This window comes from Schistocerca nitens, chromosome 3, assembly GCF_023898315.1.
Source record: "Schistocerca nitens isolate TAMUIC-IGC-003100 chromosome 3, iqSchNite1.1, whole genome shotgun sequence".
NCBI lineage: Eukaryota > Metazoa > Arthropoda > Insecta > Orthoptera > Acrididae > Schistocerca > Schistocerca nitens.
The window spans coordinates 865,768,242-865,796,111 of record NC_064616.1 but is presented as its reverse complement, the minus strand read 5'-3'; the positions used below and the strand labels follow the sequence as shown (position 1 = coordinate 865,796,111).

Below are 27,870 nucleotides of genomic sequence, written 5' to 3'. Positions count from 1 at the left end.
CGGGCACCTGAACTATGGTTCGATAGTTGTGCGACAGAGGAACTGGGGTCCGACAACTTCTCTTTATTCGTTTGGTGGTTGATTTTGCACATAATTAGAACCACACATCATTCAGCGTTAGTCCACAATGTATTACATATCCTTTTAGAGTATAAATCGCATTTTATAAGTAGTAAAAATTAGCTGATCGAGTAACTGCTGCACTTTTATGTAACCAAAGGAATTGCTTTTGATGCAAATACAGTTTACATGCGCAGACATAAAAAACATATATAATGATTGTTGTTATTTTATACTCAACCGAACGTTGTTCATCATGACCAAAGACAGGAGTTTCCTGTGTCCTGTTATTATTGACAAATGTAAAAGTTGGTTATGAATAAGGGAGACATGTTTCACGTAAGTTCGACGAAATATTGAATCGATGTTGGATATATTTCTGTTTTGCGTTTCTTTTAATTTTACCTTTTTTTTTTAGGAAAATTGCGTTTTCTAGCGTTATGTGACAAATCCGTACTATTTTCTTTTACTATACCATCCGTCTTTTTTACGGCACAAATCAACAGTTTTCGAATAAAACCTGAATTAAACATTGACAGTTTCAGTTTTGCTATTAATACTGTTTATTTTCAAGTAACAGACAGGAGGACAACTATGTATAACAAAAATGTTTTACAGTTTATGTAGCTCTTTATATAGCCTCATTCAGTTTCTAGACGGTTCACTGCTTCCAGTTTCTAGGGGAATCTAGTGAGACACTGATCGCAAACGTAAGTAAAGCGTTCGATATGATGTAACGCCTGATAGGTATGCAACACACGCAATGTACAGGTAACACGGGTATGATATTAGTTGAAAACAGTCTTGGTTACAATTTTAGTTTTTTTATTTATCAACTACGCGTTTCACCTTATTTAGGCATCTTCAGGCTGATCTACATAGAAAACAGAGAACAAATACGTTTATTTAAGGATCGCGATTCTTAAATAGATGTAGTTGTTCTCTGTTTTCTATGTAGATCAGCCTGAAGATGCCTAAATAAGATGAAACGCATAGTTGATAAATAAACAAACTAAAATTGCAACCAAGACTGTTTTCAACTAATACTATTAAACATTGGTTTGCTGATTGATGCCACAGAGGGATTGGAAGAATTTCAACACAGGTATGACTTTAACTGACCAAGGCTGCAATGAAAAGTACTATAGTCTACGCTTACTTATTGTAGCCTACGGTAGTTTACAACTCAAACTCTATGTCATAGAGTCTTACTTCCATCAGCAGAACAGAGGGGACATGTTCCCTTTTTCAATTATTTTTTCAGGAAGACAGCAGATTTAACAGATCTCTTCCACACGAAAATGGAGGCAAATTAAGGTTTAACGTGCTGTCGACGACGATGTCATTAGCAATGGAACACTTGCACAGATCCCATGCTGGGAACTCTTCCTGGACCACTGAATGAACTTGACCGCCTACAGTCGTTTCAGAGATCTTACCAGTGACTTTTCCATTCAGTGTATGGATACTGCTGTGTCGCTCAGCAAATAATCAACAGCCATCTGAATACGGTTAATTTATTTATACACTAGACGTACACCCAATTGTGCCTTTTATCCCGGAAAATACCATGAAATAATCATGTATCTCCAGACTACAAATTGTTCAGGACGTTCTGGCTCCAGCCAGGTCTGTTCCAGTATTAGTAACACTTGTGTCCGGTCTGGCGGTGTAGCGGTAAAGCACGTGCCTCTAAATCGAGAGGTCGCAGTGTCGAATCCCAACAAGGCCATGAAAATTTTCAATCTGCATTTAATGTAGCCTTCACCATTGGAAGATTGCAAGAGTCGCCTGGAACGAGGAACGAAACGTGTTTCGGATTCTACATTGAACGAAGGATTTTCTTTCGCCGGGTGGATAACAGGGGTATGTCAGGGACACCCAAGTCACCGAAGTGGCGTCCAGTGTTAATGACGTTCTGGCTCCAGTCAGGTCTGTCCCAGTATTAGTAACACTTGTGTCCGGTCTGGCGGTCTAGCGGTAAAGCACGTGCCTCTAAATCGAGAGGTCGCAGTGTCGAATCCCAACAAGGCCATGAAAATTTTCAATCTGCATTTAATCTAGCCTTCACCATTGGAAGATTTCAAGAGTCGCCAGGAACGAGGAACGACACGTGTTTCGGATTCTACATTGAACGAAGGATTTTCTTTCGCCGGGTGGATAACAGGATATGTCAGAGATAGCCCGCATCTCGTGGTCGTGCGGTAGCGTTCTCGCTTCCCACGCCCGGGTTCCCGGGTTCGATTCCCGGCGGGGTCAGGGATTTTCTCTGCCTCGTGATGGGTGGGTGTTGTGTGCTGTCCTTAGGTTAGTTAGGTTTAAGTAGTTCTAAGTTCTAGGGGACTTATGACCACAGCAGTTGAGTCCCATAGTGCTCAGAGCCATTTGAACCATTTGTCAGGGACACCCAAGTCACCGAAGTGGCGTCCAGTGTTCATGACGTTCTGGCTCCAGCCAGGTCTGTCCCAGTATTAGTAACACTTGTGTCCGGTCTGGCGGTCTAGCGGTAAAGCACGTGCCTCTAAATCGAGAGGTCGCAGTGTCGAATCCCAACAAGGCCATGAAAATTTTCAATCTGCATTTAATCTAGCCTTCACCATTGGAAGATTTCAAGAGTCGCCAGGAACGAGGAACGACACGTGTTTCGGATTCTACATTGAACGAAGGATTTTCTTTCGCCGGGTGGATAACAGGATATGTCAGAGATAGCCCGCATCTCGTGGTCGTGCGGTAGCGTTCTCGCTTCCCATGCCCGGGTTCCCGGGTTCGATTACCGGCGGGGTCAGGGATTTTCTCTGCCTCGTGATGGCTGGGTGTTGTGTGCTGTCCTTAGGTTAGTTAGGTTTAAGTAGTTCTAAGTTCTAGGGGACTTATGACCACAGCAGTTGAGTCCCATAGTGCTCAGAGCCATTTGAACCATTTGTCAGGGACACCCAAGTCACCGAAGTGGCGTCCAGTGTTCATGACGTTCTGGCTCCAGCCAGGTCTGTCCCAGTATTAGTAACACTTGTGTCCGGTCTGGCGGTCTAGCGGTAAAGCACGTGCCTCTAAATCGAGAGGTCGCAGTGTCGAATCCCAACAAGGCCATGAAAATTTTCAATCTGCATTTAATCTAGCCTTCACCATTGGAAGATTTCAAGAGTCGCCAGGAACGAGGAACGACACGTGTTTCGGATTCTACATTGAACGAAGGATTTTCTTTCGCCGGGTGGATAACAGGGGTATGTCAGGGACAGCCCGCATCTCGTGGTCATGCGGTAGCGTTCTCGCTTCCCACGCCCGGGTTCCCGGGTTCGATTCCCGGCGGGGTCAGGGATTTTCTCTGCCTCGTGATGGCTGGGTGCTGTGTGCTGTCCTTAGGTTAGTTAGGTTTAAGTAGTTCTAAGTTCTAGGGGACTTATGACCACAGCAGTTGAGTCCCATAGTGCTCAGAGCCATTTGAACCATTTGTCAGGGACACCCAAGTCACCGAAGTGGCGTCCAGTGTTCATGACGTTCTGGCTCCAGCCAGGTCTGTCCCAGTATTAGTAACACTTGTGTCCGGTCTGGCGGTCTAGCGGTAAAGCACGTGCCTCTAAATCGAGAGGTCGCAGTGTCGAATCCCAACAAGGCCATGAAAATTTTCAATCTGCCTTTAATCTAGCCTTCACCATTGGAAGATTTCAAGAATCGCCAGGAACGAGGAACGACACGTGTTTCGGATTCTACATTGAACGAAGGATTTTGTTTCGCCGAGTGGATAACAGGGGTATGTCAGGGGCACCCAAGTCACTGAAGTGGCGTGCAGTTGCAAAACTTACACGCGGTTGTTGAACCACACGCAAGTATTGTTAGTAACACTCGAAAACTCGGCGAAGATTGAAAATGTATCACGCAAGGTAACTTTTTACGAGACGAGGCAACGTTCTGAGTTCATCACCTGTCGGCGAGCACTGCGGATGAAGTCAAAACCCGTTGAGAAACAGCAGGGCGTGGGGGCACTCACGTCGCGGCGGCAGCGAGCTGGTCCGCTGTGGCAGGTTGCCATATGTCAACTGCCTATGCTTCGTTCTGCGGCCGTTTGCAATGACCTTCTGTAGTTCGCTCCGCAGACGGTAGGGTGGCCAGCGGAAATGATACACCATTACTTCAGGTTACCCATGTCAACAGGTAGTAAAGATATGTGACATACGACCTAATGAAAACAACAACATGACCCTCCAAGCCACTTTATTATCTCCACCATGATTCACAGCTGAACTGTACTCTTCCGGGAAGCGGCAGAGAAGTTCGGACTTTGTGTAGTTTCGTTATGTCATTGCTCCGCAGTTTTGTTCTGAATAAGTACCTAAAATGCTCAAGTAACAAACAACCAAACATACTAACTTAGTACTTGGTGATATTACAGTGGCATGTATGTGACTGACCAGCTTGACTCCTGTCAATGGCTCATCATGATAAACGTCGGCCGCTGCGGCCGAGCGCTTCTAGGCGCTGCAGTACGGAACCGAGCTGCTGCTACGGTCGCAGGTTCGAATGTTGCCTCGGGCATGGATTTGTGTGATGTCCTTAGGTTAGTTAGATTTAAGTATTTCTAAGTCTAGGGGACTGATGACCTCAGATGTTAAGTCCCATAGTGCTTGGAGCCATTTGATTCGACATGATAAATCAATCTGTTTAGACAGTGCAGTGTATACCTTCACAACAAATCGAACGCTATCACCATTCATTGTCAATTTCAGTAGTTTAACGACTTTTACTTGTTGTTATTGTTGTCCAGAGAGTGGCAGCCCCCCACGCTACTCTGTCCGGTGTAAGCCTCTTCATCTCCGTACAGTTGTATTGTATTGTATTTGTTTTGGTTGGCAGGAGAGCCAACACCGTGTTACTAGAGGAGGCCGAAAGGCACGCGTTTTAGCTCACGCAGGCTGGCGTGAGGTCTGGAACAGGACAAGGAAATTAGAATTTAGAAAAACGGACGTAGCTGGTGGAATACATAACTTTAATCCATTAATGAAGAACGTCGGTCTTGACGGTACATCAATCAATATCAATAGTAACTGATAATGGCGCCTTGCTAGGTCGTAGCAAATGACGTAGCTGAAGGCTATGCTAAACTATCGTCTCGGCAAATGAGAGTGTATTTTGTCAGTGAACCATCGCTAGCAAAGTCGGTTGTACAACTGAGGCGAGTGCTAGGAAGTCTCTCTAGACCTGCCGTGTGGCAGCGCTTGGTCTTCAATCACTGATAGTGGCGACACGCGGGTCCGACGTATACTAACGGACCGCGGCCGATTTAAAGGCTACCACCTAGCAAGTGTGGTGTCTGGCGGTGACACCACAGTATTGTATTGTATGGAACTGGGGACCTAGAAACGACGGAGAGGCTTCGTCCCCGCGGTAGTCCGCAGTGGTACACAACCCCACAGCAGACTACAGCAGTCCACGAACCCCACCGCCGCCCCACACCGAACCCATGGTTACTGTGCTGTTCGGCCCCCAGTGGACCCCCCCCCCCCCCCCCCGGGAATGTCTCACACTAGACGAGTGTGACCCTAATGTTTGCGTGGCACAGTAATTATGGGGGACGCGTACATGAAGAAAGTGTTTGCGAAGCAATCGCCGACATAGCGTAACTGAGGCGGAATAAGGGGAACCAGCCTCTATACACTTACTGCAACCTATATCCATTTGAACCTTCTTATTGTATTCAAAGCTTGGTCTCTCCATACAATTGTTACTCCCTTCTCTTCCCCCCATTATCAAACAGGCGATTTCTTGATTCTTCGCGCTGTGTGCAATCAACCGGTCCCTTTTTTCAGTCAGGTACCACCACTGATTTCTTTTTTCCGCAATTCCAGTCAGTGTCTCAAAATGGTTCAAATGGCTCTAAGCACTATGGGACTTAACATGTGAGGTCATCAGTCCCCTAGATTTAGAACTACTTAAACTGAACTAACCTAAGGACATCGCACACATCCATGCCCGAGGCAGGATTCGAAATTGCGACCGTAGCAGCAGCGCGGTTCCGGACTGAAGCGCCTGGAACCGCTCGACCACAGCGGCCGGCAGTCAGTACCTCTTAATTAGTTATTGGGTCTGTCCATCTTATCTTCATTATTCTTATTTAGGACAATATTTCAAAAGCGTCTATTCTCTTCTTGTCTGTAGCGCTTCTCGTCCATGTTTTACTTCTGTACAAGGCTACACTCCAGACAAATACCTTCAGAAATGACTTCCTAACACTTCAATCTATGAGGGGCTTTCAGCAAGCAATGCATTACTTTTTTTCAGAAAGCAAGTCGGTTTTATTCGGGATTCCAATACATCGTATTATTCCTCACTCTTTTCGCTACAAAACTCTACTTTTGAACATAACCTCCGCTCAATGCGACTGCCTTTATGCCTGTATGCCTGCTCGGTACCATTCCACTGGCCGACGTCGGATCCAACGTCTTCCTGCATCAATAACATCCCCATCATCCACATAGTGTTGCCGGCGAAGAGCAACGTTCATTGAGCCAAACAGATGGAAGTCGGAAGGTGCGAGATCCGGGCTGTAGGGTGGATGAGGAAGAACAGTAAAATGAAGTTTTACGAGCTCCTATCGAGTGTGCAGGCTAGTGTGAGGCCTTGCGTTGCCGTGGAGAAGCATCTACATCTACATTTACATTTAAACTCCGCAAGCCACCCAACGGTGTGTGTCGGGGGGCACTTTACTTGCCACTGTCATTACCTCCCGTTCCTGTTCCAGTCGCGTGTGGTTCGCGGGAAGAACGACTGCCGGAAAGCCCCCGTGCGCGCTCGAATCTCTCTAATTTTACATTCGTGATCTCCTCGGGAGGTATAAGTAGGGGGAAGCAATATATTCGATACGTCATCCAGAAACGCACCCTCTCGAAACCTGGACAGCAAGCTACACCGCGATGCAGAGCGCCTCTCTTGCAGAGTCTGCCACTTGAGTTTGCTAAACATCTCCGTAACGCTATCACGCTTACCAAATAACCCTGTGACGAAACGCGCCGCTCTTCTTTCGATCTTCTCTATCTCCTCTGTCAACCCGACCTGGTACGGATCCCACACTGATGAGCAATACTCAAGTATAGGTAGAACGAGTGTTTTGTAAGCCACCTACATTGTTGATGGACTACATTTTGTTTGCATTTTTGTGGTGACGAACACGCTGAAGTCGTTTCTTCAGTTTCCTGAGGGTAGTACAATATACTTCCGAGTAAATCTCTACACCCTGAGGGAGGACATCAAACAGAATAACCCCTTCAGAGTCCCAGTGGACGTTCGAGATGACTTTACCGGCTGAGGATGGGGCTTTGAACTTTTTCTTCGGAGGAGAGGTGGTAGGAACCACCCCATGGACTGCCGTTTTGTTTCAGGTTAGAAGTTATGAACCCAAGATTCATCACAAATGACGATTTTCGACAAAAAATTGTCACGATCAGCCTCGTTACGCTCAAGCTACTTGAGTACCCAAACTTGTGGACGGGTTTGTCAGCACTACCAACAGAGACGTCCAGTTGTGCAATTCTACAATGCTCTGGTTTTCCGCCAAAAGAAGCTCAATAACAGCTCTCTGCTTCGAACGCACCTCCGTTATAGACGTCATTTTGAAGGCTACGAGTAGCACCGCCACCTATCGGAATCTCATGAAACTACAGGGGATGAAGCGGGAATAGCCAACGATTTACCATAACAAATTTCGCAGTATTTCAACCGAAGCTGGCCGAACACCCCTCGTATATTCGATGTTAAAAAATTTATCTTTTTCAGGAATACTGTTCTGCTTCCGCCATTTTCCGATAGACGGCAGTAGTGGAAAGTAATTGTGCAAGTCATTCGTCGTAAGTGTCATACAGTGAGCTTAGGCATTTGAGATCATAATGCCATGAAAATATCAGTCGATTTTTGATTGCATCATTGTTGTGTACATAGGTCCGCGTAGTCAGCGCCTACACAACTATCCCACTAGAGCGCGTCCCGTTAAGCACAACAGCGCAGGCGCAACGCTCGTCCGTCTCCGCACTACAAGATGGCGCTGTCTTAGAGACGGACCAAATTCTGCTTCCGCCGATCCGCGTATTAATACGTAACGCAGCCAATGAGATTGCTGCTAACGTAGAACCTTTTCTTCTCGCGGGTCACACTCTCGCAGTGATACCTGAAAGCTCGAGGTATTATAACGAGTGTACAGACCTCCGATTAGTCAGTCTGCATTAGTCTGCATTTGTCTGTACCAGTCTACAGTCAAGTTTCAGTCTACGCCTAATAAGATTATCATATTCCTGTACATAGCCATGAAGATAAATGAATAGACACTTGGTCAAGTATCAAAGATATGAGAGAATAAGATTAACATACCAAGACCAAAGGAACTTCAGATTGTCAATTGTAAATAGCATCCAGAATCAAGTTAAGTAATTCTATGCTTTTTATTATTTTAATAAATGTGTGTGGAAATTAATCAAGTTCTGTTTAAAGTTGGTCTGCTACTCTAAGCGTGCAAGTGGCATTTCTATCGTCTGACCTAATGGCAGAAGATAAACACGCCACAATAAGACCACGAGACATATTGCTGACACTCGCCTACTTCGTTAGAGCGACAAGTCAAATAATCTGATGATGTGTGTACCGAAGGTCTTACAGTACGCACACCACAATCATAAAGCTATTCTCGACTGAATGCGTCAACTTATGAGCCCAATTCTCGTTATCTGCGGGAGGTTTTAATTTTCTCCTTTGATATGAAGAAATCTGCTGCTGAGGCTCATAAAAAGCTGGGTAAGACCTATGATGAGACGCCTGCCGGTGACATAACTTCTCAGAAAATGGTTTCCATGCTTCAATAATGGTGATTTTGACGTTAAAGACCGGCATGGCTGTGAAAGAGAGAAAGCTCTCCATGCTATTGCAACCGACGAGAACAATCACAGGAGATCGTTATCGAAAGCAGTTGATGTGTTTGAGCCGAGCACTGAAAGACAAACGACCACACTACAGCGATAGACATGAAAAAATTGATTTTGCACCTTGACAATGCACGACCCCATGTCGAAAATCCCGTCAAAACATGCTTGGAAACATTGAAATGGGAAGTTCTACCCCACCCGCTGTATTCTCCAGATATTCCTTCCTCTGACTACCACCTTTCTCGATCTATGACACACGACCAAGCTGAGTAGCACTTGCGGTCATATGAACAAGTGCAACATTGGATCGATTCATAGTTCCCCTCAAAAGATGCAAAGTTAATACACCGCGGGATTCGTTGCTCCCCTAAAGCTAGGAGGAAGCAGTGGCCAACGATGGCCACTACTTTGAATCGTAAATTTTTTGTAAGTTTTTCACAATAAAGTCTCGAACTTTGAGGAAAAACGGCAGAAGCAAAGTTGTAGACCTTGTATATCCTCTTTACTTCCACCATCATCAGTTACTTTCCTGAGAAAATAGCAAAACTCAAAATGGCTCTGAGCACTATGGGACTCAACTGCTGTGGTCATAAGTCCCCTAGAACTCAGAACTACTTAAACCTAACTACCCTAAGGACATCACACACATCCATGCCCGAGGCAGGATTCGAACCTGCGACCGTAGCGGTCGTGCGGTTCCAGACTGTAGCGCCTTTAACCGCTCGGCCACACCGGCCGGCAGCAAAACTCATCTACTATTTTTAGAGTTTCGTTTCTTTAGCATCGCCCGATGTAATTCGACTGGATTCCATTACCCTGAGCGATTTTCCCTGCGCATCGCTATTCGACATACTTTCCATTTAGCAGTGATGACGTGTTGCACATATGCTTTGGGCCTCAAACCTTTTTCCAGAAAAGAAATGCTTAAATGGACCACAGAGATGGACATTAGCTGGGCTCAAATTTCGACAGTGCTGTCAACTGTCGTTATCCGAAAAAGTTTTGTGTTGATTGTTACACTTGAAATCGGGCATCATCAAACACAATTTCGCGCCGCGCGGAGTGGCCATGCGGTTTGACGCCCCATGGCACGGATTGCGCGGCCCCTCCTGCCGAAGGTTCGAGTCCTCCTTCAGGCATGGGTGTGTGTGTTTTTGTTAGCAAAAGTTAGTTAAAGTGGTGTGTACGTCTAAGGACCAATGACCTCGGTAGATTGGTCCCTTAGGAATTCACACATTTGAACAACACAATTTCGCGCGTGCACCATTCGTTTGTGACTCTTCTGCTTATTGGATATATGCAATACGGCGAGAATTTCGTACTAAGCAATACTACTAATGGTTGTATTGAGTAGAGGTAAGGCGGCACAAGAGCCTGCCGACGTAAAGCGTTGCTGCCAGTGTTACATTTGAGACGGTTGAGATTTGTACACTACTGGCCATTAAAATTGCTACACCAAGAAGAAATGCAGATGATAAACGGGTATTCATTGGAAAAATATATTATACTACAACTGACATGTGATAACATTTTCACGCAATTTGGGTGCATAGATCCTGAGAAATTAGTACCTTCGGCCTTGATACGCCTGGGCATTGAGTCAAACAGAGCTTGGATGGCGTCTACAGGTACAGCTGCCCATGCAGCTTCAACACGATACCACAGATTATCAAGAGCAGTGACTGGCGTATTGTGACGAGCCAGTTGCTCGGCCACCGTTGACCAGACGTTTTCAGTTGCTGAGAGATCTGGAGAATGTGCTGACCAGGGCAGCAGTCGAACATTTTCTGTATCCAGAAAGGCCCGTACAGGACCTGCAACATGCGGTCGTGCATTATACTGCTGAAATGTAGGGTTTCGCAGGGATCGAATGAAGGGTAGAGCCACGGGTCGTAACACATCTGAAATGTAACGTCCTCTGCTCAAAGTGCCGTCAATGCGAACAAGAGGTGACCGAGACGTGTAACCAATGGCACCCCATACCATCACGCCGGGTGATACGCCACTATGGCGATGACGAATACACGCTTCCAATGTGCGTTCACAGCGATGTCGCCAAACACGGATGCGACCATCATGATGCTGTAAACAGAACCTGGATTCATCCGAAAAAATGACGTTTTGCTATTCGTGCACCCAGGTCCGTCTTTGAGTACACCATTGCAGGCGCTCCAGTCTGTGATGCAGCGTCAAGGGTAACCGCAGCCATGGTCTCCAAGCTGATAGTCCATGCTGCTGCAAACGTCGTCAAACTGTTCGTGCAGATGGTTGTTGTCGTGCAAACGTCCCCATCTGTTGACTCAGGGATCGAGACGTGGCTGACGATCCGTTACAGCCATGCGAATAACATGCCTGTCATCTCGACTGCTACGGTTGGAAACTTTCCTCATGTCAGCACGTTGTAGGTGTCGCCACCGGCGCCAACCTTGTGTGAATGCTCTGAAAAGCTAATCATTTGCATATCACAGCATCTTCTTCCTGTCGGTTGAATTTCGCGTCTGTAGCACGTCATCTTCGTGGTGTAGCTATTTTAATGGCCAGTAGTGTATTTCTTTGAGGGCAGTGAACCAGCAGCTTTCACATCACATCACATCTACATCTACATGGATACTCTACAAATCACATTTATGTGCCTGGCAGAGGGTTCATCGAACCACCTTCACAATTCCTATTATTCCAATCTCGTATTTCTTCGTTTTGTATATACAGGGTGATTACGTGATGATGTTACAAATTTTCAAGGTTGATGCAGAAGGATAAATGTATGAATTTGAGGAAAGGCACCCTGGTCCGGAAATTACCGAATCGACAGTCATAAGCGAAAATCGTTCTGGTACCTCTGACAGTGGAATACTTGTACCGGTACTATTTTTCCTAAGACTGTAGGGTAAGCAATCCTGACGAGCACTTAAGCGTAGAGGTTGGAATAATAACTAATCCAATACAGATGGCGTACTTAGTTCTGGCATGAGCAATCCTGGTGCACAACGTCTGTACTGTAGTAAACTGCAGTCTTCGTTTACAAGTGGAAGTGCTAACGTCGATCAGCCCTAACCAAATGGAGCTGTAGCCGATGACGGTACTTGAAGACATGATTTTCGTGTATGAACAAACAAATGGAAGCAGTAGAGCAGCTTAAAGGTTGTACAGGACCCACTATCCGTGCAGAAAGTATCCCGTTCACACCATGTTTTCAATACTATTCCAACGATTAAGTGAAACAGGACAACTGGTACCACGGTACAGCGACCGAGGACGAGGAACCATATAGACTCTCAACTTCGAAGATGCAGTGCTTACTCGAATGGATGAGTCGCCTACAATCAGCACTCGGACAGTTGCACATGAAATGAATGTTTCGCAGAGTACTGTGTGGCGAATATTACGGGAAATGCATCTACACTCCTACCGTCCATAGCAAGTGCGTGCTTTGACTCTTGCTGACTTCTAGCCTTGTCTCGTGTTCAGCCAATGGTTCTTGCAGCGCCTTACAGTCGTCTTCGATTTCCTGCTTTTCACGGATGAAGCCTGTTTCACAACTGACTAAATGCAAAGAAGTCGCATTAGCCATGTTTGGGCCGATGTGAATCCCCACACTACAGTTATGAAGAGCCATCAACACACATTATCAGGCAACGTGTGGCCGGGCATAGTCAGTGGTTACGTATTAGGCCCGTTTCTGCTTACTCCCCGCTTAAATGCGCCAGTATACGCTGTGTTCATCTAGGGCGTACTACTCAGATTCCTGAAATATATCGCACTTTGATGTGGTTCCAATATGGTGGAACCCAACCACACTTTGACTGAGAGTTCTTGAACACCTGGATCAGACACTCCCTGAAAGGTGGGTAGGCAGAAGTGGTGCCGTTTTAAGCCTCACATTCACTTGATCTCACTCCAATTGGTTTCTTCTTGTGGGGCCACGTGAAAAGTTTTTCGTACGATATGCCTATCGAGACTGAAGAGGATCTCCTGTGAGGTACTGGATGTTTTAAACAAAAGGTTTCGAACGCTTGGCATATTTTCTGATTTAACTAAGGCATTTGATAATATTGATAACAAAATATTGCTCCAGAAGTTGGACCATTACGGAATACGGGGAGTAGCTCACAATTGGTTCACCTCTTACTTTAGCAACAGGCAGCAAAAGGTCATTATTCACGATGTTGATAACGGCTGTGATGTGGGGTCTGAGTGGGGTACTGTCAAGTGGGGGGTGCCCCAGGGATCAGTGTTGGGGCCACTCCTCTCCCTTACTTATATAAATAATACGCCCTCTAGTACTAAGGGTAACTCTAAAATATTTCTGTTTGCTGATGACACTAGCTTGGTAGTAAAGGATGTTGTGTGCAAATAGTGCAGTACATGACCTAGGTTCATGGCTTGTAAAAAATATCTGTTATCTGTTATTACTTTTATGTTGTAGTTTCATGTACTGACACGTTCCATGACGTTGGGGATTTGCTCCTCAATTTGGTCTTACGGAACTTGACGGTTAAATAAAATAAATAAATAAGAATTCACGCTGCCTACGATACTGTTGAAACGTCACTGGGGAAATTAGAGCGTCCACGACAGAACTTTGTGCGGCGACGTCACGCTGGGGGACCTCATTCTGAACAACTATTGTACATGTAGCAGCTTGTGAAACTTGTGGAGATAAATATATTTCATTATTAATGTACCGCAGACTTAGAATTTTCGGTCTCTCTGACATCAAGTGACGTGCGCCGCCACTAGTCCATCAATAGGGGAAATTACCTGAGGTTACTGGGGAGTGTTCGGTGGGAATTCTATACGACACGATCAGGGTTCGGAAGTTGGGTTTATTAGTTTGAGCACTGCGTGAGGCTAAGGCGGAACTTCAGCAAATTTTCATTTATACTTTCCGTTTTGCTTGCTATCGATTTAGAAGCTAAATAGCGTCATCTTCAACGTCTCAACGACACGCTTGAATCCCTCGAGACCCACAAACTGGTATTGTTTCATACAAATCGAGGACATGTACCCTAGATCTGCAAGTACCAACTTTACTTGAAAAACGCTATAACTATAAAACTACTAGAAAACATGGTCTATACCGATGCAGAGCTTACACTGCTGCCCAGTGTTTATACCGCTTCCACAGTAGAAATACTCCACGTGCGGCCCATCCCAACCGCTCTGTCCATTCACTCGGGCACTCGTTCTCAGGAAACTTCTTCAATGCAAAATGAAATCAGCTCCCACGATTCTAGCGAGCCGACAGTAAGAATGGAATGCATTTACCTACACAGCGAAAACGCTGACCCAGCATATTTCGTTAAGTGCATGACGTGCTAGGTTCGTCCCACGCGCGGGGAGCCGCAGATGACTCAGTACAAATCCTTGCATTGCTTGCAGCGGCGTACATAGTGTCAAGTTGGAAAACATGAATACGATTTACAGTCGCCTCTCCATACTGGACGCGGTTGAGTTGTTTTCCATGTAATGCTCCACCCAATGTATTCAGTGACATGTGCAAGTAATGTCTGTTTAGCAGGAAAAAAAATGATCGTCAGCTCTCTCAATGGCCTCTGATACTGTCTTCTCTGTCACGAAAGTATTCCGTTTCAAACTGGTCACATTCAAATCCTCTTCCTTTCAATATGAGTCCAGTGCCTTAATCACCACGTCACATCGTACGTTCGCAATAACGTCTGAAACTTGATTAAAATTAAAAGCGAATTTTTTCTTTGTGATCTCAAAATTCTTTATAATGTAATGCCTCAAAGTTCAACAAGCCCCAGAATTACAAAGGTTAGTGAGGGACACATCAACTGTACATATCGAATTATAGTCAAGTGTGTCATTTAGTAATTTTGAACTAAAGTTCCAAGTCCTTAAATATTCTTTCACGAGAAACGGCGATATTACACTCCGCCGTGATGTTATAAGAAAGGAACCACCCAAACGATTTGATTTGAAAGCCGTTACTACTCCGATTGAATAAAAGTTACCTGAGAAAAAATGGAAATATTGTTGAATAACTTCATAAACCTTGAAATTCCGTAGTACCACGAACATCAGAGACAAAATAACACAATTAGAACCTCAGAGGTCTGCACAGGTTAGTATCTGCTGCCTTAAACATTACAGGTCAAAGAATCATGTGAATTACATTTTATTGGTTCTCTCTTGATGAGGGAATATTTAATTGCTCCACTACTTTGTTCATCACACTCTGAACAAAGTGTAATTACTCACAACCCATTTGATAAAATATTGCCCGTTCTGACGACACCTTATATTTGTCTTCCTCTTCAATATGATAACCCTGCAGCTGTCTGAAAAGTGAAAATACGCTGGAAAATGTTGCTACGGCAGCTTCCTATCCCGCTGAGCACCATTCCAGCACACTTTCTCCATCGCTGGTCCTCGATCCGCTAAATGAAGCATCCCGACTTAGTGTTGAAAGTGGCTCCCCATCTCCTTTTGTATTTCTTAGGTTATAATGAGCAGCGTTGAGCATTAAGAGCAGAAATCAGCGAAATACACGAGGGCAGCAATGTGAGAAGGAATTAAATGTGACTATAATTTCAGTTTAAGGGTAAACTTGGAAAGTGACGGCTTGTGTTCCAGGGGTAAACTGAGTATAACTGAAAAATACAAACGGAAATGTCAAAAACATCGTGCGGCTTAAAAATAGCTTTTGTTGTAGTTGGGACCCCTGTCACAGTATCCACATACAAGATGCTAGCTGTGAAAAAGAAACATATGACTGTATTGAGATTGCTTGAGAAGTTGTGAACTGCCTTTCTTCTGCTCAGTTTATCGAAGAGCGAGGACTATATGCTATCATTTATGCCTCATAGCATCTCAACGCCGAGCGGGATTAGCCGAGCGGTCTAAGGCGCTGCAGTCACGGACTGTGCGGCTGATCCCGGCGGAGGTTCGAATCCTCCCTCGGGCATGGGTTTGTGTGTTTGTCCTTAGGATAGTTTAGGTTAAGTAGTGTGTAAGCTTAGGGACTGATGACCTTAGCAGTTACGTCCCATAGGATTTCACACACATTTGAACATTTGAACAGCATCTTAATCAATTTACAAAAGTGTATACCGTCCCTCGGCGGACCCCGCATATACAATGTTCTGTTTGCTTGTTCATTATAGAAAGGAAGAAATCATCTCGTTTTTCAATTAAATGGAAGCGGAAAGCCGATTGAAAAGCTCACACAGGCCGAAACCGAACTAGGTAGTGCAGTGATTAATACTCTAAACAAGTGTATGAGACAAGCGTAGTTCGGACTTATTTCCAGGCATCTTGTATTTTCGTGATTTCTCTAAGACAATTTGAGCGAACAACAAGACGATTCGGTCAAAAAAGGTACATGTCCAAAGGATAAGTTGACATAGAAGATTGTGTGATGTGAAATCTTATCCTACTTTCCGACTATCGATCATTAATAAACAGCAACAAATCAGTACGTACCTGACTCCCCTCTGTGTTGGAAGCAGTCACTTGTAATACTTTTATGGACAACTCTATGGTGTAATACCATCTTCAGTTCAAATGGTTCAAATGGCTCTGAGCCCTATGGGACTTAACATCTATGTTCATCAGTCCCCTAGAACTTAGAACTACTTAAACCTAACTAACCTAAGGACATCATACAAATCCATGCCCGAAGCAGGATTCGAACCTGCGACCGTAGCAGTCGCTCGGTTCCGGACTGAGCGCCTAGAACCGCGAGACCACCGCGGTCGGCCCATCTTCAGTCCTGAGTAGAAACGTGTTGATATGTATAATGCAATACGTTTCTATTCAGGTCTGAAGATGGTCATTACCGACCGAAATTAATTACCTGATTACAAAAAACATTGCGATCCAAGACTGAAATTATAATTAAGCAAAAATTTTCCTGGAACGCTGAAAACATTGTCGTGACTATGTCGCAACTCGTAAAGGAATATTTTTCTTACTAATTTGCATTAACTTATATTTTTTCTACATTTAGAGTAAGCTACCATTCATCATACCAAATATAAATTCTGTCTAGGTCAACGGCGATACTTTCCGGAACACTAAAGCGTCATCAGCAAGCAGTCGCAGACTACTACTCACCATATTCGTCACATCATTTATGTGTACAGAACAAGAGAGGTCCTGTCACACCTTCCTGGGGAACCCCTGACGATATCCTTGTCTCTGATGAGCACTCGCCGTGGAGGAGAACGCGCTGGCTCCTATTACTTAAGAAGTCTTTAAGCCAATCACGTATCTATGAACCTATTCCGTATACTCGGACCTTCGTTAATAGTGTGCAGTGGGCCACCGTGTCAAACGCTTTCCGGAAATCTAGAAGTATGGAATCTGCCTGTTGCACTTCATTCATGTGAGAAAGGGGCATGCTGAGTTTCGCACGAGCGATTCTTTCTAAATATGTGCTGATGTGTGGATATAAGCTTTTCTGTCACAGGGAAATTTATTATATTGGAACTTAGGATATACTCTAGATTTCTGTAGGAAACCCATGTTAAGGATATTGGGTTGTAAATTTGTGAGTTAGTTCTTTTAGAGCAAGCTACGTAGCTAAGTAAGGGGTCAATGCCGTAGCGTAATCTCTGTGAAATCGAACTGAGATTCTATCCTGACCGGGCTACTTATTTGCTTTCAACTCTTTCAGTTGCTTCTCTACCCCAGGGATTATTATGTTCTCCATACGAGAGTCTGTGCAACCGTCAAAAATGACTCTGAGCACTATGGGACTTAACATCTTAGGTCATCAGTCCCCTAGAACTTAGAACTACTTAAACCTAACTAACCTAAGGACATCACACAGAAGCATGCCCGAGGCAGGATTCGAACCTGCGACCGTAGCGGTCGCGCGGTTCCAGGCTGAAGCGCCTAGAACCGCTCGGCCACCTGCGGCCGGCGCGACCGTCAAACAAAGTATGCCTGTACGATCCTCCAGCACGAATGATTTCTTAAACGCGAGATTTAAAACTTCAGCTTTGCTTCTGCTGTCATTTATAGCCACAACGGACTGGTCGACGAGTGACAGGATTGAAGCCTTGGCCTGCTTGGTGATTTTACCCAGGATCAGAACTTTCTCGGGATCTCAGCCAAATCTTTCGGTAATATACGACGTTGCGAGTTTTTACATACTTCGTTCACCGATCTTTCTACAGACGCACACATTTCTACTAAATTTTGCCTGTCGCCAGTTGCGCGTTCTTTTTTGCACCAGGAGTGCAACAATCTCTGCCCTCTTAAAACTTTTCTAATTTTATTATTAAGCAACAGTGGGTCTTTTCCATCCTTAATGCACTTACTCGGCACATATTTCTCCAGAGCGCAATTTACAATCAGTTAAAACTTTGCTCGTAATTCCTCTACCTCCATCATATTGGAACTAAATGACGTCCGTTCAGTCTCCAAGTAGTATGATAATTGTCTGCGATTCGTTAGCTATGAACTCGTAGACCGGTTGATATTTAAAAAACCGTTTGGTTGCATGCTGACAGGTTATCTGAGAATGAATATGAATATGTAACAGACACACCCTACTGGCAGAATAAATGAACATGAAGGAAATCGTTATATCATTCTGTGGCTGTAAAATAATCTTCACGCTCAGGGAACGACTCGACATCACAGCGCTAATGGAAATTAATTTATGGACGTCTTTCCTACTTAATATTAATTCAGTTACAGTACATGCACTTAAAGTTTTATGCAACGAAAATACTGACTAGCTACTGCGAGTTTCTTCGCTGTAGCGTGAAATAAAATAACAGTTTTATGCAGATGCAGTAACACTTCAGAGAATGCTGCTGAGCCTGTGGAATGTCGCTACGGCAATTACAATTTTCAAAAGGCTTTAATCGTAGCTAGTTTATTTGAAATTTTAGCTGTTATTTCACGGTGACACGCTATTAGCTAACGGACTGTGTCATAAGTTTTTCTTTATATTGCGCTTGTTAAACATACTTGGTAAACTTTCTCTGCCATCATAAACGAGAAGGATGCGCCGGGCATTAACGCAGAGTAGAAGTCTGCTACGTTGGAAACAGAAACAGCATGGGAGACAGAAATGGGTTTTTACGGAGTGAAGGAGATGTTCTGTAGCGTCGTCCTTTCAACGTTCGGAGGATACACCACTATAGCTTTTTAAGCTGGGTCGGCTGTAATTCGGAGAAAAGAAAGCTGTCCAGACGCAGCAACACGTGCGGTGTGGTGGGATGAAGAAAAGGAGCCTGCTTTCACTTGTGACACACACACACACGCTTACTTGAGGCGACTCTTTGACTCTCGTAACTGCATCGGCGTCATATTTATAATCTTTACAGTTACTCAGCGGGCTTTCAACAACAATCTGGAAACATCAAAAACACGACACACTGAGGCGCCTAATACGGTGTAGGAAAACCGTTGGTATTCAATAAAGCTTCCAGTCGTCTGAGAATGGATAAATGCAAGTCATGAATCTTATACCACTGTTCCTGCAAAATAGTGGCAAGTGCAGGTAACGATAGCATAGGTGGATAGCGATGGGGCATCCTCCTCACCAAAGTAGTGCAGAAAGACTGCATAATGTTGAGTTCTGATGACTGTGGGGGCCAGCAGGGGAGATACGTCAATTCATCCTCGTGCTCACAAAACCAGTCCGGGACAGTGCGAGTTGTATCATGTTGGAACACAGCATCCCCACTGGGGAAAAAACATTGTACCATGGTATGGACCTGATCACACAAAATGGGCACAGAATCGTTGGCAGTAACGCGTCCTTGCAGACTAACCATGAGGCCCATCGAATACCACGACATGTCTGCCCAAACTGTCACAAAAATCCTGCCATGTTTCACTCTTGGAATGTAAACCCGCCCAGAAGTTGGAAATAGTGTGCCGTAAGAGTCATCCGACCAAATGACTTTCTTTCATTTCTCCGTGGTCTAGGCTTTACGGTTTCGGCACCAAATAGTCCTGTTACGGGGATCTGCATCCCTAAAGAGCGGATTTGGATTCCAGCTCGAGCTGCAGTTTCCTGCTTATGTACACTACTGGCCATTAAAATTGCTACACCACGAAGATCACGTGCTACAGACGCGAAACTTAATCGAAAGGAATAAGATGCTGTGATATGCAAATGATTAGCCTTTTAGAGCATTCACACAAGGTTGGCGCCGGTGGCGACACCTACAACGTGCTGACATGAGGAAAGTTTCCAACCGATTTCTCATACACAAACAGCAGTTGACCGGCTTTGCCTGGTGAAACGTTGTTGTGATGCCGTTGTTGTGTAAGGAGCACAAAAGCGTACCATCACGTTTCCGACTTTGATAAAGGTCGGATTGTAGCCTATCGCAATTGCGGGTTATCGTATCGCGACATTGCTGCTCGCGTTGGTCGAGATCCAATGACTGTTAGCAGAATATGGAATCGGTGGGTTCAGGAGCGTAATACGGAACGCCGCGCTGGATCCCAACGGCCTCGTATCACTAGCAGTCGAGATGACAGCCATCTTATCCGCATGGCTGTAACGGATCGTGCAGCCACGTCTCGATCCCTGAGTCAACAGATGGGGACGTTTGCACGTCAACAACCATCTGCACGAACAGTTTGACGACGTTTGCAGCAGCACGGACTATCAGCTCGGAGACCATGGCTACGGTTACCCTTGATGCTGCATCACAGACAGGAGCGCCTGCGATGGTGTACTCAACGACGAACCTGGGTGCACGACTGGCAAAACGTCATTTTTTAGGATGAATCCAGGTTCTGTTTACAGCATCATGATGGTCGCATCCGTGTTTGGCGATATCGCGGTGAACGCACATTGGAACCGTGTATTCGTCATCGCCATACTGGCGTATCACCCGGCGTGATGGTATGGGGTTCCATTGGTTACACGTCTCGGTCACCTCTTGTTCGCATTGACGGCGCTTTGAACAGTGGACGTTACATTTCATATGTGTTACGACCCATGGCTCTACCCTTCATTCGATCCCTGCGAAACCCTACATTTCAGCAGGCTAATGTACGACCGCATGTTGCAGGTCCTGTACGGGCCGTTCTGGATACAGAAAATCTTCGACTGCTGCCCTGGCCAGCACATTCTCCAGATCTCTCACCAATTGAAAAACGTCTGGTCAATGGTGGCCGAGCAACTGGCTCGTCACAATACGCCAGTCACTACTCTTGATGAACTGTGGTATCGTGTTGAAGCTGCTTTCTCTGCCTCGTGATGACTGGGTGTTGTGTGATGCCCTTAGGTTAGTTAGGTTTAAGTAGTTGTAAGTTCTAGGGGACTGATGACCATAGACGTTAAGTCCCATAGTGCTCAGAGCCATTTGAACCATTTTGTTGAAGCTGCATGGGCAGCTGTACCTGTACACGCCATCCAAGCTCTGTTTGACTCAATGCCCAGGCGTATCAAGGCCGAAATTCGGCCAGAGGTGGTTGTTCTGGGTACTGATTTCTCAGGATCTATGCACCAAATTGCGTGAAAATGTAATCACATGTCAGTTGTAGTATAATACACTCCTGGAAATGGAAAAAAGAACACATTGACACCGGTGTGTCAGACCCACCATACTTGCTCCGGACACTGCGAGAGGGCTGTACAAGCAATGATCACACGCACGGCACAGCGGACACACCAGGAACCGCGGTGTTGGCCGTCGAATGGCGCTAGCTGCGCAGCATTTGTGCACCGCCGCCGTCAGTGTCAGCCAGTTTGCCGTGGCATACGGAGCTCCATCGCAGTCTTTAACACTGGTAGCATGCCGTGACAGCGTGGACGTGAACCGTATGTGCAGTTGACGGACTTTGAGCGAGGGCGTATAGTGGGCATGCGGGAGGCCGGGTGGACGTACCGCCGAATTGCTCAACACGTGGGGCGTGAGGTCTCCACAGTACATCGATGTTGTCGCCAGTGGTCGGCGGAAGGTGCACGTGCCCGTCGACCTGGGACCAGACCGCAGCGACGCACGGATGCACGCCAAGACCGTATGATCCTACGCAGTACCGTAGGGGACCGCACCGCCACTTCCCAGCAAATTAGGGACACTGTTGCTCCTGGGGTATCGGCGAGGACCATTCGCAACCGTCTCCATGAAGCTGGGCTACGGTCCCGCACACCGTTAGGCCGTCTTCCGCTCACGCCCCAACATCGTGCAGCCCGCCTCCAGTGGTGTCGCGACAGGCGTGAATGGAGGGACGAATGGAGACGTGTCGTCTTCAGCGATGAGAGTCGCTTCTGCCTTGGTGCCAATGATGGTCGTATGCGTGTTTGGCGCCGTGCAGGTGAGCGCCACAATCAGGACTGCGTACGACCGAGGCACACAGGGCCGGCATCATGGTGTGGGGAGCGATCTCCTACACTGGCCGTACACCACTGGTGATCGTCGAGGGGACACTGAATAGTACACGGTACATCCAAACCGTCATCGAACCCATCGTTCTACCATTCCTAGACCGGCAAGGGAACTTGCTGTTCCAACAGGACAATGCACGTCCGCATGTATCCCGTGCCACCCAACGTGCTCTAGAAGGTGTAAGTCAACTACCCTGGCCAGCAAGATCTCCGGATCTGTCCCCCATTGAGCATGTTTGGGACTGGATGAAGCGTCGTCTCACGCGGTCTGCACGTCCAGCACGAACGCTGGTCCAACTGAGGCGCCAGGTGGAAATGGCATGGCAAGCCGTTCCACAGGACTACATCCAGCATCTCTACGATCGTCTCCATGGGAGAATAGCAGCCTGCATTGCTGCGAAAGGTGGATATACACTGTACTAGTGCCGACATTGTGCATGCTCTGTTGCCTGTGTCTATGTGCCTGTGGTTCTGTCAGTGTGATCATGTGATGTATCTGGCCCCAGGAATGTGTCAATAAAGTTTCCCCTTCCTGGGACAATGAATTCACGGTGTTCTTATTTCAATTTCGAGGAGTGTATATTTGTCCAATGAAGACCCGTTTATCATCTGTATTTCTTTTTGGTGTAGCAATTTTAATGGCCAGTAGTGTAGATCCCTTTGTGTTGTTTTGGTACTGAAAAAGTTCGCGAATGTGATATTCCGCTCCGCAGTGACTTTTATAGTCTCACTTACTTTTCGTCACAATCTTCTTCAATGGCCGTCTGTCACGATTACTCAAGATACACTTTCGTCTGCATTATGACTTAGCGGAAGATGTTTTTCCGCTTTCCCTGTATGCGGTATAAAACTTAATGATATGCCTCTTGAAACACCAAACACTTCGGCTCGCTTGGTTGCGGACGCACTCAGCATACCAAGACAGAAAATTATTCCACGTTCGAATTCACTTACTTCTGATGTAATGCACTCACAGCTGCAGAGAATGCTTTTTTGATCTCGACCGACACTTGCAACGTACTGAGGACATTGCAGAGGTGCCGTTCGTGGTTAAATAGAATAGTGCAACATGCAGGCTTATCTGTCATCTGGATTTATGTTCAAGCATGCATTTCTCGCGGCGTTTCGTTATTTTTGACCAACCCCGTTAGATTCCAAGAAGCGTTTCGTTTACATCGACGGTTGGCACGGCTAACATATGATTTACGTGCCCTCATATCCAGAACCAGATCTCTGGGTGATTTAGCGGGCAAATCGAGGACCGATAGGATACCTGAGCGTTCGTCAAACCAGGAACGTATGCTTGCGGCCTTGTGAAAAGGGCTGTTGTCATCTTGGAAGACGAGAGTGTCTGTAGTATACTCATAATGATGATGTGGAATAAAGGGCTACACTTGGTCAAAGAGTATGATGAAACAAACATTCTCTTTTATGATACTTCCCAGCAGATTAGTCCCGAAATTTATACAAGAGAATTTCTTAGGAGTTTGGAAGGTAGGAGAGAAGTTACTGGCGGGAGTGAAGCTCTGCGGATGCGTCGTCATTCTTGCTTGGATAGGTCAGTCGGTAGAGTGCTTGTCCAAAGTCCCAAGTTCGAGTCTTGAGTGGCGCACAGTTTCAATCAAATCGGCTCACTTTCCGCAGAAGAGTGAACCTCATTCTGGATCCTCTTTCATGTTCACGGTAACCTGAACGAGTGGGCCCGAGTCATGCTATGGAAAACACCCCCAAACGTCACAGAATCACATCCGGTCTGAGCTACAGTGCGGGTTAAACGCCCCACTGCGCTATAACTGAACTCGTCTTCTTGCATCATTTAAAAAGAAGCAAAACAGCGACTCGTGGGGCCTTACCGTACACCTCCAGTCAGCTAATGTCCAGTTTCTGTGTTGTTTGATCCACTGAAGATGTGGAACTTTACGTGCTACCATAAACAATAGCCTATTGTGAGGTTCCCCAACCTAAGTGTCCATTGCATGCATTTCCCTTCGCAATACCCGTTCGGAAACTGGTCAATATGGAGCTGAATTCACTCCCGCTCCTTGTTACATGGCTGTGAGTGGTACGCGATTCCTTGAGGGCACGTTGTAGAGTGGATACCCTATCCAATCGGGCAACTTATTCACGGTCTAGTCGTAGGCATGTCCAAACACTAAACTTCATTTCTACCATTCTTTCACGTATCCACGTCGACCTACCTTACTGCGCTGATTCCATGCAACCTACCGCGACTGACATCGACCCACCACTTCACTGCTATGCCCTCCGTCAGCGGTGGTAGATCGCATGACGCCTTGGTCCCAGTCTTACACCACCTACAGCTTTTCAAAGCGACTAGTCTGCTCTTTTAAGCAGATATTAATATTTTGTGTGGTGGGCTTATGGGGCTGCACTTGGAATCATTTCTGGACTCCAGCTAATCCTATCTCTTCATTGGGATCAGAACACCAATTGCATTTGGTATTAACGGGACAAAGTCATTCCTCCACTGCAGCCCTCGTATACTGTATCTACGTCTACACTTACCAGCCAGAACATTATGACCACCTACCTAAAAGCAGATATGTCCACATTTGGCACCGATAGCAATGGCATGGAAGCAATGAGGCTTTGGTAGCTCGCTTGAGGGAATTGTCACCACATCTGCACACACACAAGTCACGTAATTCGCGTAAATTCCGGGGAGGGGAGCGATGACCTCTGACGCCACGTTCGATCACATCCCAGATGTGTTCGATCGGGTTCAGATCTGGCGAGCTGGGGGACCAGCACATCAATTGGAACTCGCCACTGTGTTCCTCGAACCACTTCATCACATTCCTGGCCTTGTGACATTGAGCATTATTTTGTTGAAAATGCCACTGTCGTCGGGAAACATGATCGACATGAAGGAGTGTACGTGGTCTGCCACCAGTGTACGATACTACTTGTCATGGGTTCTGAGAAAGTGCAAAGCATCTGAAAAAGAAATACGGCTAATTCTAGGGTTCTCTTCTCTTATGGAGTACGCATGATAGCAGAAATCGATAGATATCCGAAACGTGCTACTAGAATCGTGACATATCGGCATCGAGTGGATCTTGAAAGGGAATGTTTTCGTAGAAATATGAAGTCATTCTCACGAAACACTGTTTTGTAAATTTGGAGAACCTGTATTCGAGTAAGACTGCGTGGCAATTCTGCTGCCGCCACTATATATATATATGGCCGGCCGAAGTGGCCGTGCGGTTAAAGGCGCTGCAGTCTGGAACTGCGAGACCGCTACGGTCGCAGGTTCGAATCCTGCCTCGGGCATGGATGTTTGTGATGTCCTTAGGTTAGTTAGGTCTAACTAGTTCTAAGTTCTAGGGGACTAATGACCTCAGCAGTTGAGTCCCATAGTGCTCAGAGCCATTTTTTGAGCCACTATATGCCTCACGGAGGGATAATCAGAATAAGACAAGAAAAATTAGGGCGTTTGTATTCGCAGTTGCGTTTATGATCCACGTTCAGCTATATAATGGAATAACGGCAATGAAAAATTGTGCTGGACCGGAACACGAATCCGGATTTCCTGTTTTAATTAGCGCGCGTCCACAAAAATGTTCAAATGTGTGTGAATTCCTAAGGAACTGTTGAGGTCATCAGTCCCTAGACTTACACACTACTTCAACTAACTTATGCTAAGAACAACAGACACATCCATGCCCGAGGGAGGACTCGAACCTCCGGCGGGAGGGGCCGTGCAATCCGTGACATGGCGCCTCAAACCGCGCGACCACTCCAAGTGTCGCGTGTCCACAAGCATAGTACATGACTCGTCTTCAAAAAGTAAATTACACATTGTTATGGCAGGCCAAGTAATTTTTATTGAATGGTGCACTTCACTTCACAGTAACACAGGTACATAACACATTTTTCAACGCAGTCATAAAATCTCTGCAAACCGCGGTCGGAACGTACTGTCATTTTTTCAGTTCCTCGATGACAGAAATCCATTTCTTGGTGAGGGAACCGCTCCGTGGACGTCGTCGAAAAATCTGCGATTACTGCGAATCCTCGAGTGTCCGAACATTGTCGTCTGTGGTCGATATGATCAGCATCACTCACATCTGTGTGGCCTTAGTGAAGTTGTTGGTACCATTTCACTACGTTTGGTCTAGACATTGCATTTCTCCCGTATACCGCCTGAATTTCACACGGTGAATCTGTGTGTAATGGAGACATTTTGACCGCACGAATGGTACGGTCCCGCGCATTTCAGCTACATCTACATCTACATATATACTCCGCTAGCCACCAATTTGCGCCAAAGTCATATTCGCCCCCCCACCCCCTCCTCTGTATAACTCGCGGATCGCGCGAGGGAAAAACGATTGTCTGAACGCCTCAGTACGAGCTCTAATGTTCCTTATCTTTGAATGGTGATCATTGCGCGATTTGAAAGCTGGTGGTCATAACACATGCTCTACATCCTCGGCGAAGATCGGATTTCGGAATTTAGTGAGCAGTCCCTTCCGTTTAGAGCGTCGTCTATCTGCAAGTGCGTCCCACTTCAAACTTTCTATGAGATCTGTAACGCTCTCGCGATGGCTAAATGTACCAGTCACGAATCTTGCCACTCTTCTTTGGACCTTCTCAATCTATTGAATCAGACCCAACTGGTAAGGGTCCCATACAGACGAACAATACTCTAGTACTGGACGAACTAACATATTGTAAGCAATTTCCTTTGTTGAAGGACTGCATCGCTTCAGGATTCTACCAATAAACCCCAATCTACAGTTCGCCTTGCCCGTTACTTGTGTAATCTGATCATTCCATTTGAGATCATTTCGGGCATTTATTTTGTACTCGTACATTAATGGGGATTTTTGCCTTGTTATACGCAGTAGGTTACACTTACTAATATTGAGAGATAACTGCCAGTCATTACACCACGCATTTATTTTCTGCAAATCCTCATTGATTCGTTCACAACTTTCGTGTGAGACTGCTTTCCTGTAGACTACGGCATCATCGGCAAACAGTCTAATGCCGCTGTCAATATCGCAGCAGTAGCGACGCCATTTCACTCCCACATTGTCATTGACCTGTTATCCTTACCAGAGCAAAATTGTGTCTGCAGGGAAACCCAGAACAGTTACTCTTTACTGACAATGCACCACCCTTGTTGCACAATGATTTTAGCGTGGGACAACATGCCTTTCTGAAGTCCCTCGCTCAATGTGAGAATGGAAAAAGTAGAAATTCACTGTTACTGGTGTGAAGTATCTTCCTACACACAGTAAAGCCGGCTGGAGTGGCAGAGCGGTTCTAGGCGCTACAGTCTGGAACCGCGCGACCACTACGGTCGCAGGTTCGAATCCTGCCTCGGAACCAGGAGTGATGATCTGGGGTGATATTTATCTGCATAGCAGGGTCTCTTTGGTTGTCGTCCGTGGCAGCCTTGCAGCACAGCGATACGTCGACGATATTCTATGTCCCATGTTGTTACCCTTCATTGCAAGCCATCCTGGGCTTACATTTCAGCAAGATAATGCCCGCCCGCACACGGCGAGAGTTTCTACTGCTTGTCTTCGTGCTTGCCAAATC

At 45.9% G+C, this 27,870-nt stretch overlaps 1 protein-coding gene across 3 annotated transcripts in view; it reads right to left on the bottom strand.

The window, feature by feature from the left end:
- Positions 1-27,870, bottom strand: part of LOC126248900 (uncharacterized) — a 367,279-nt gene that overhangs the window by 169,182 nt on the left and 170,227 nt on the right. For 2 of the 3 annotated variants that reach the window (XM_049950371.1, XM_049950372.1), the window contains exon 1: positions 3,980-4,101. The exons of the other annotated variant lie outside the window; for it this stretch is intronic. In XM_049950371.1, the coding sequence (XP_049806328.1) occupies positions 3,980-4,087 (108 nt within the window). In that variant the 5' untranslated portion in view covers positions 4,088-4,101. Of the gene's footprint in view, positions 1-3,979; positions 4,102-27,870 lie in introns of those variants that run through there. 3 annotated transcript variants of the gene reach the window in all.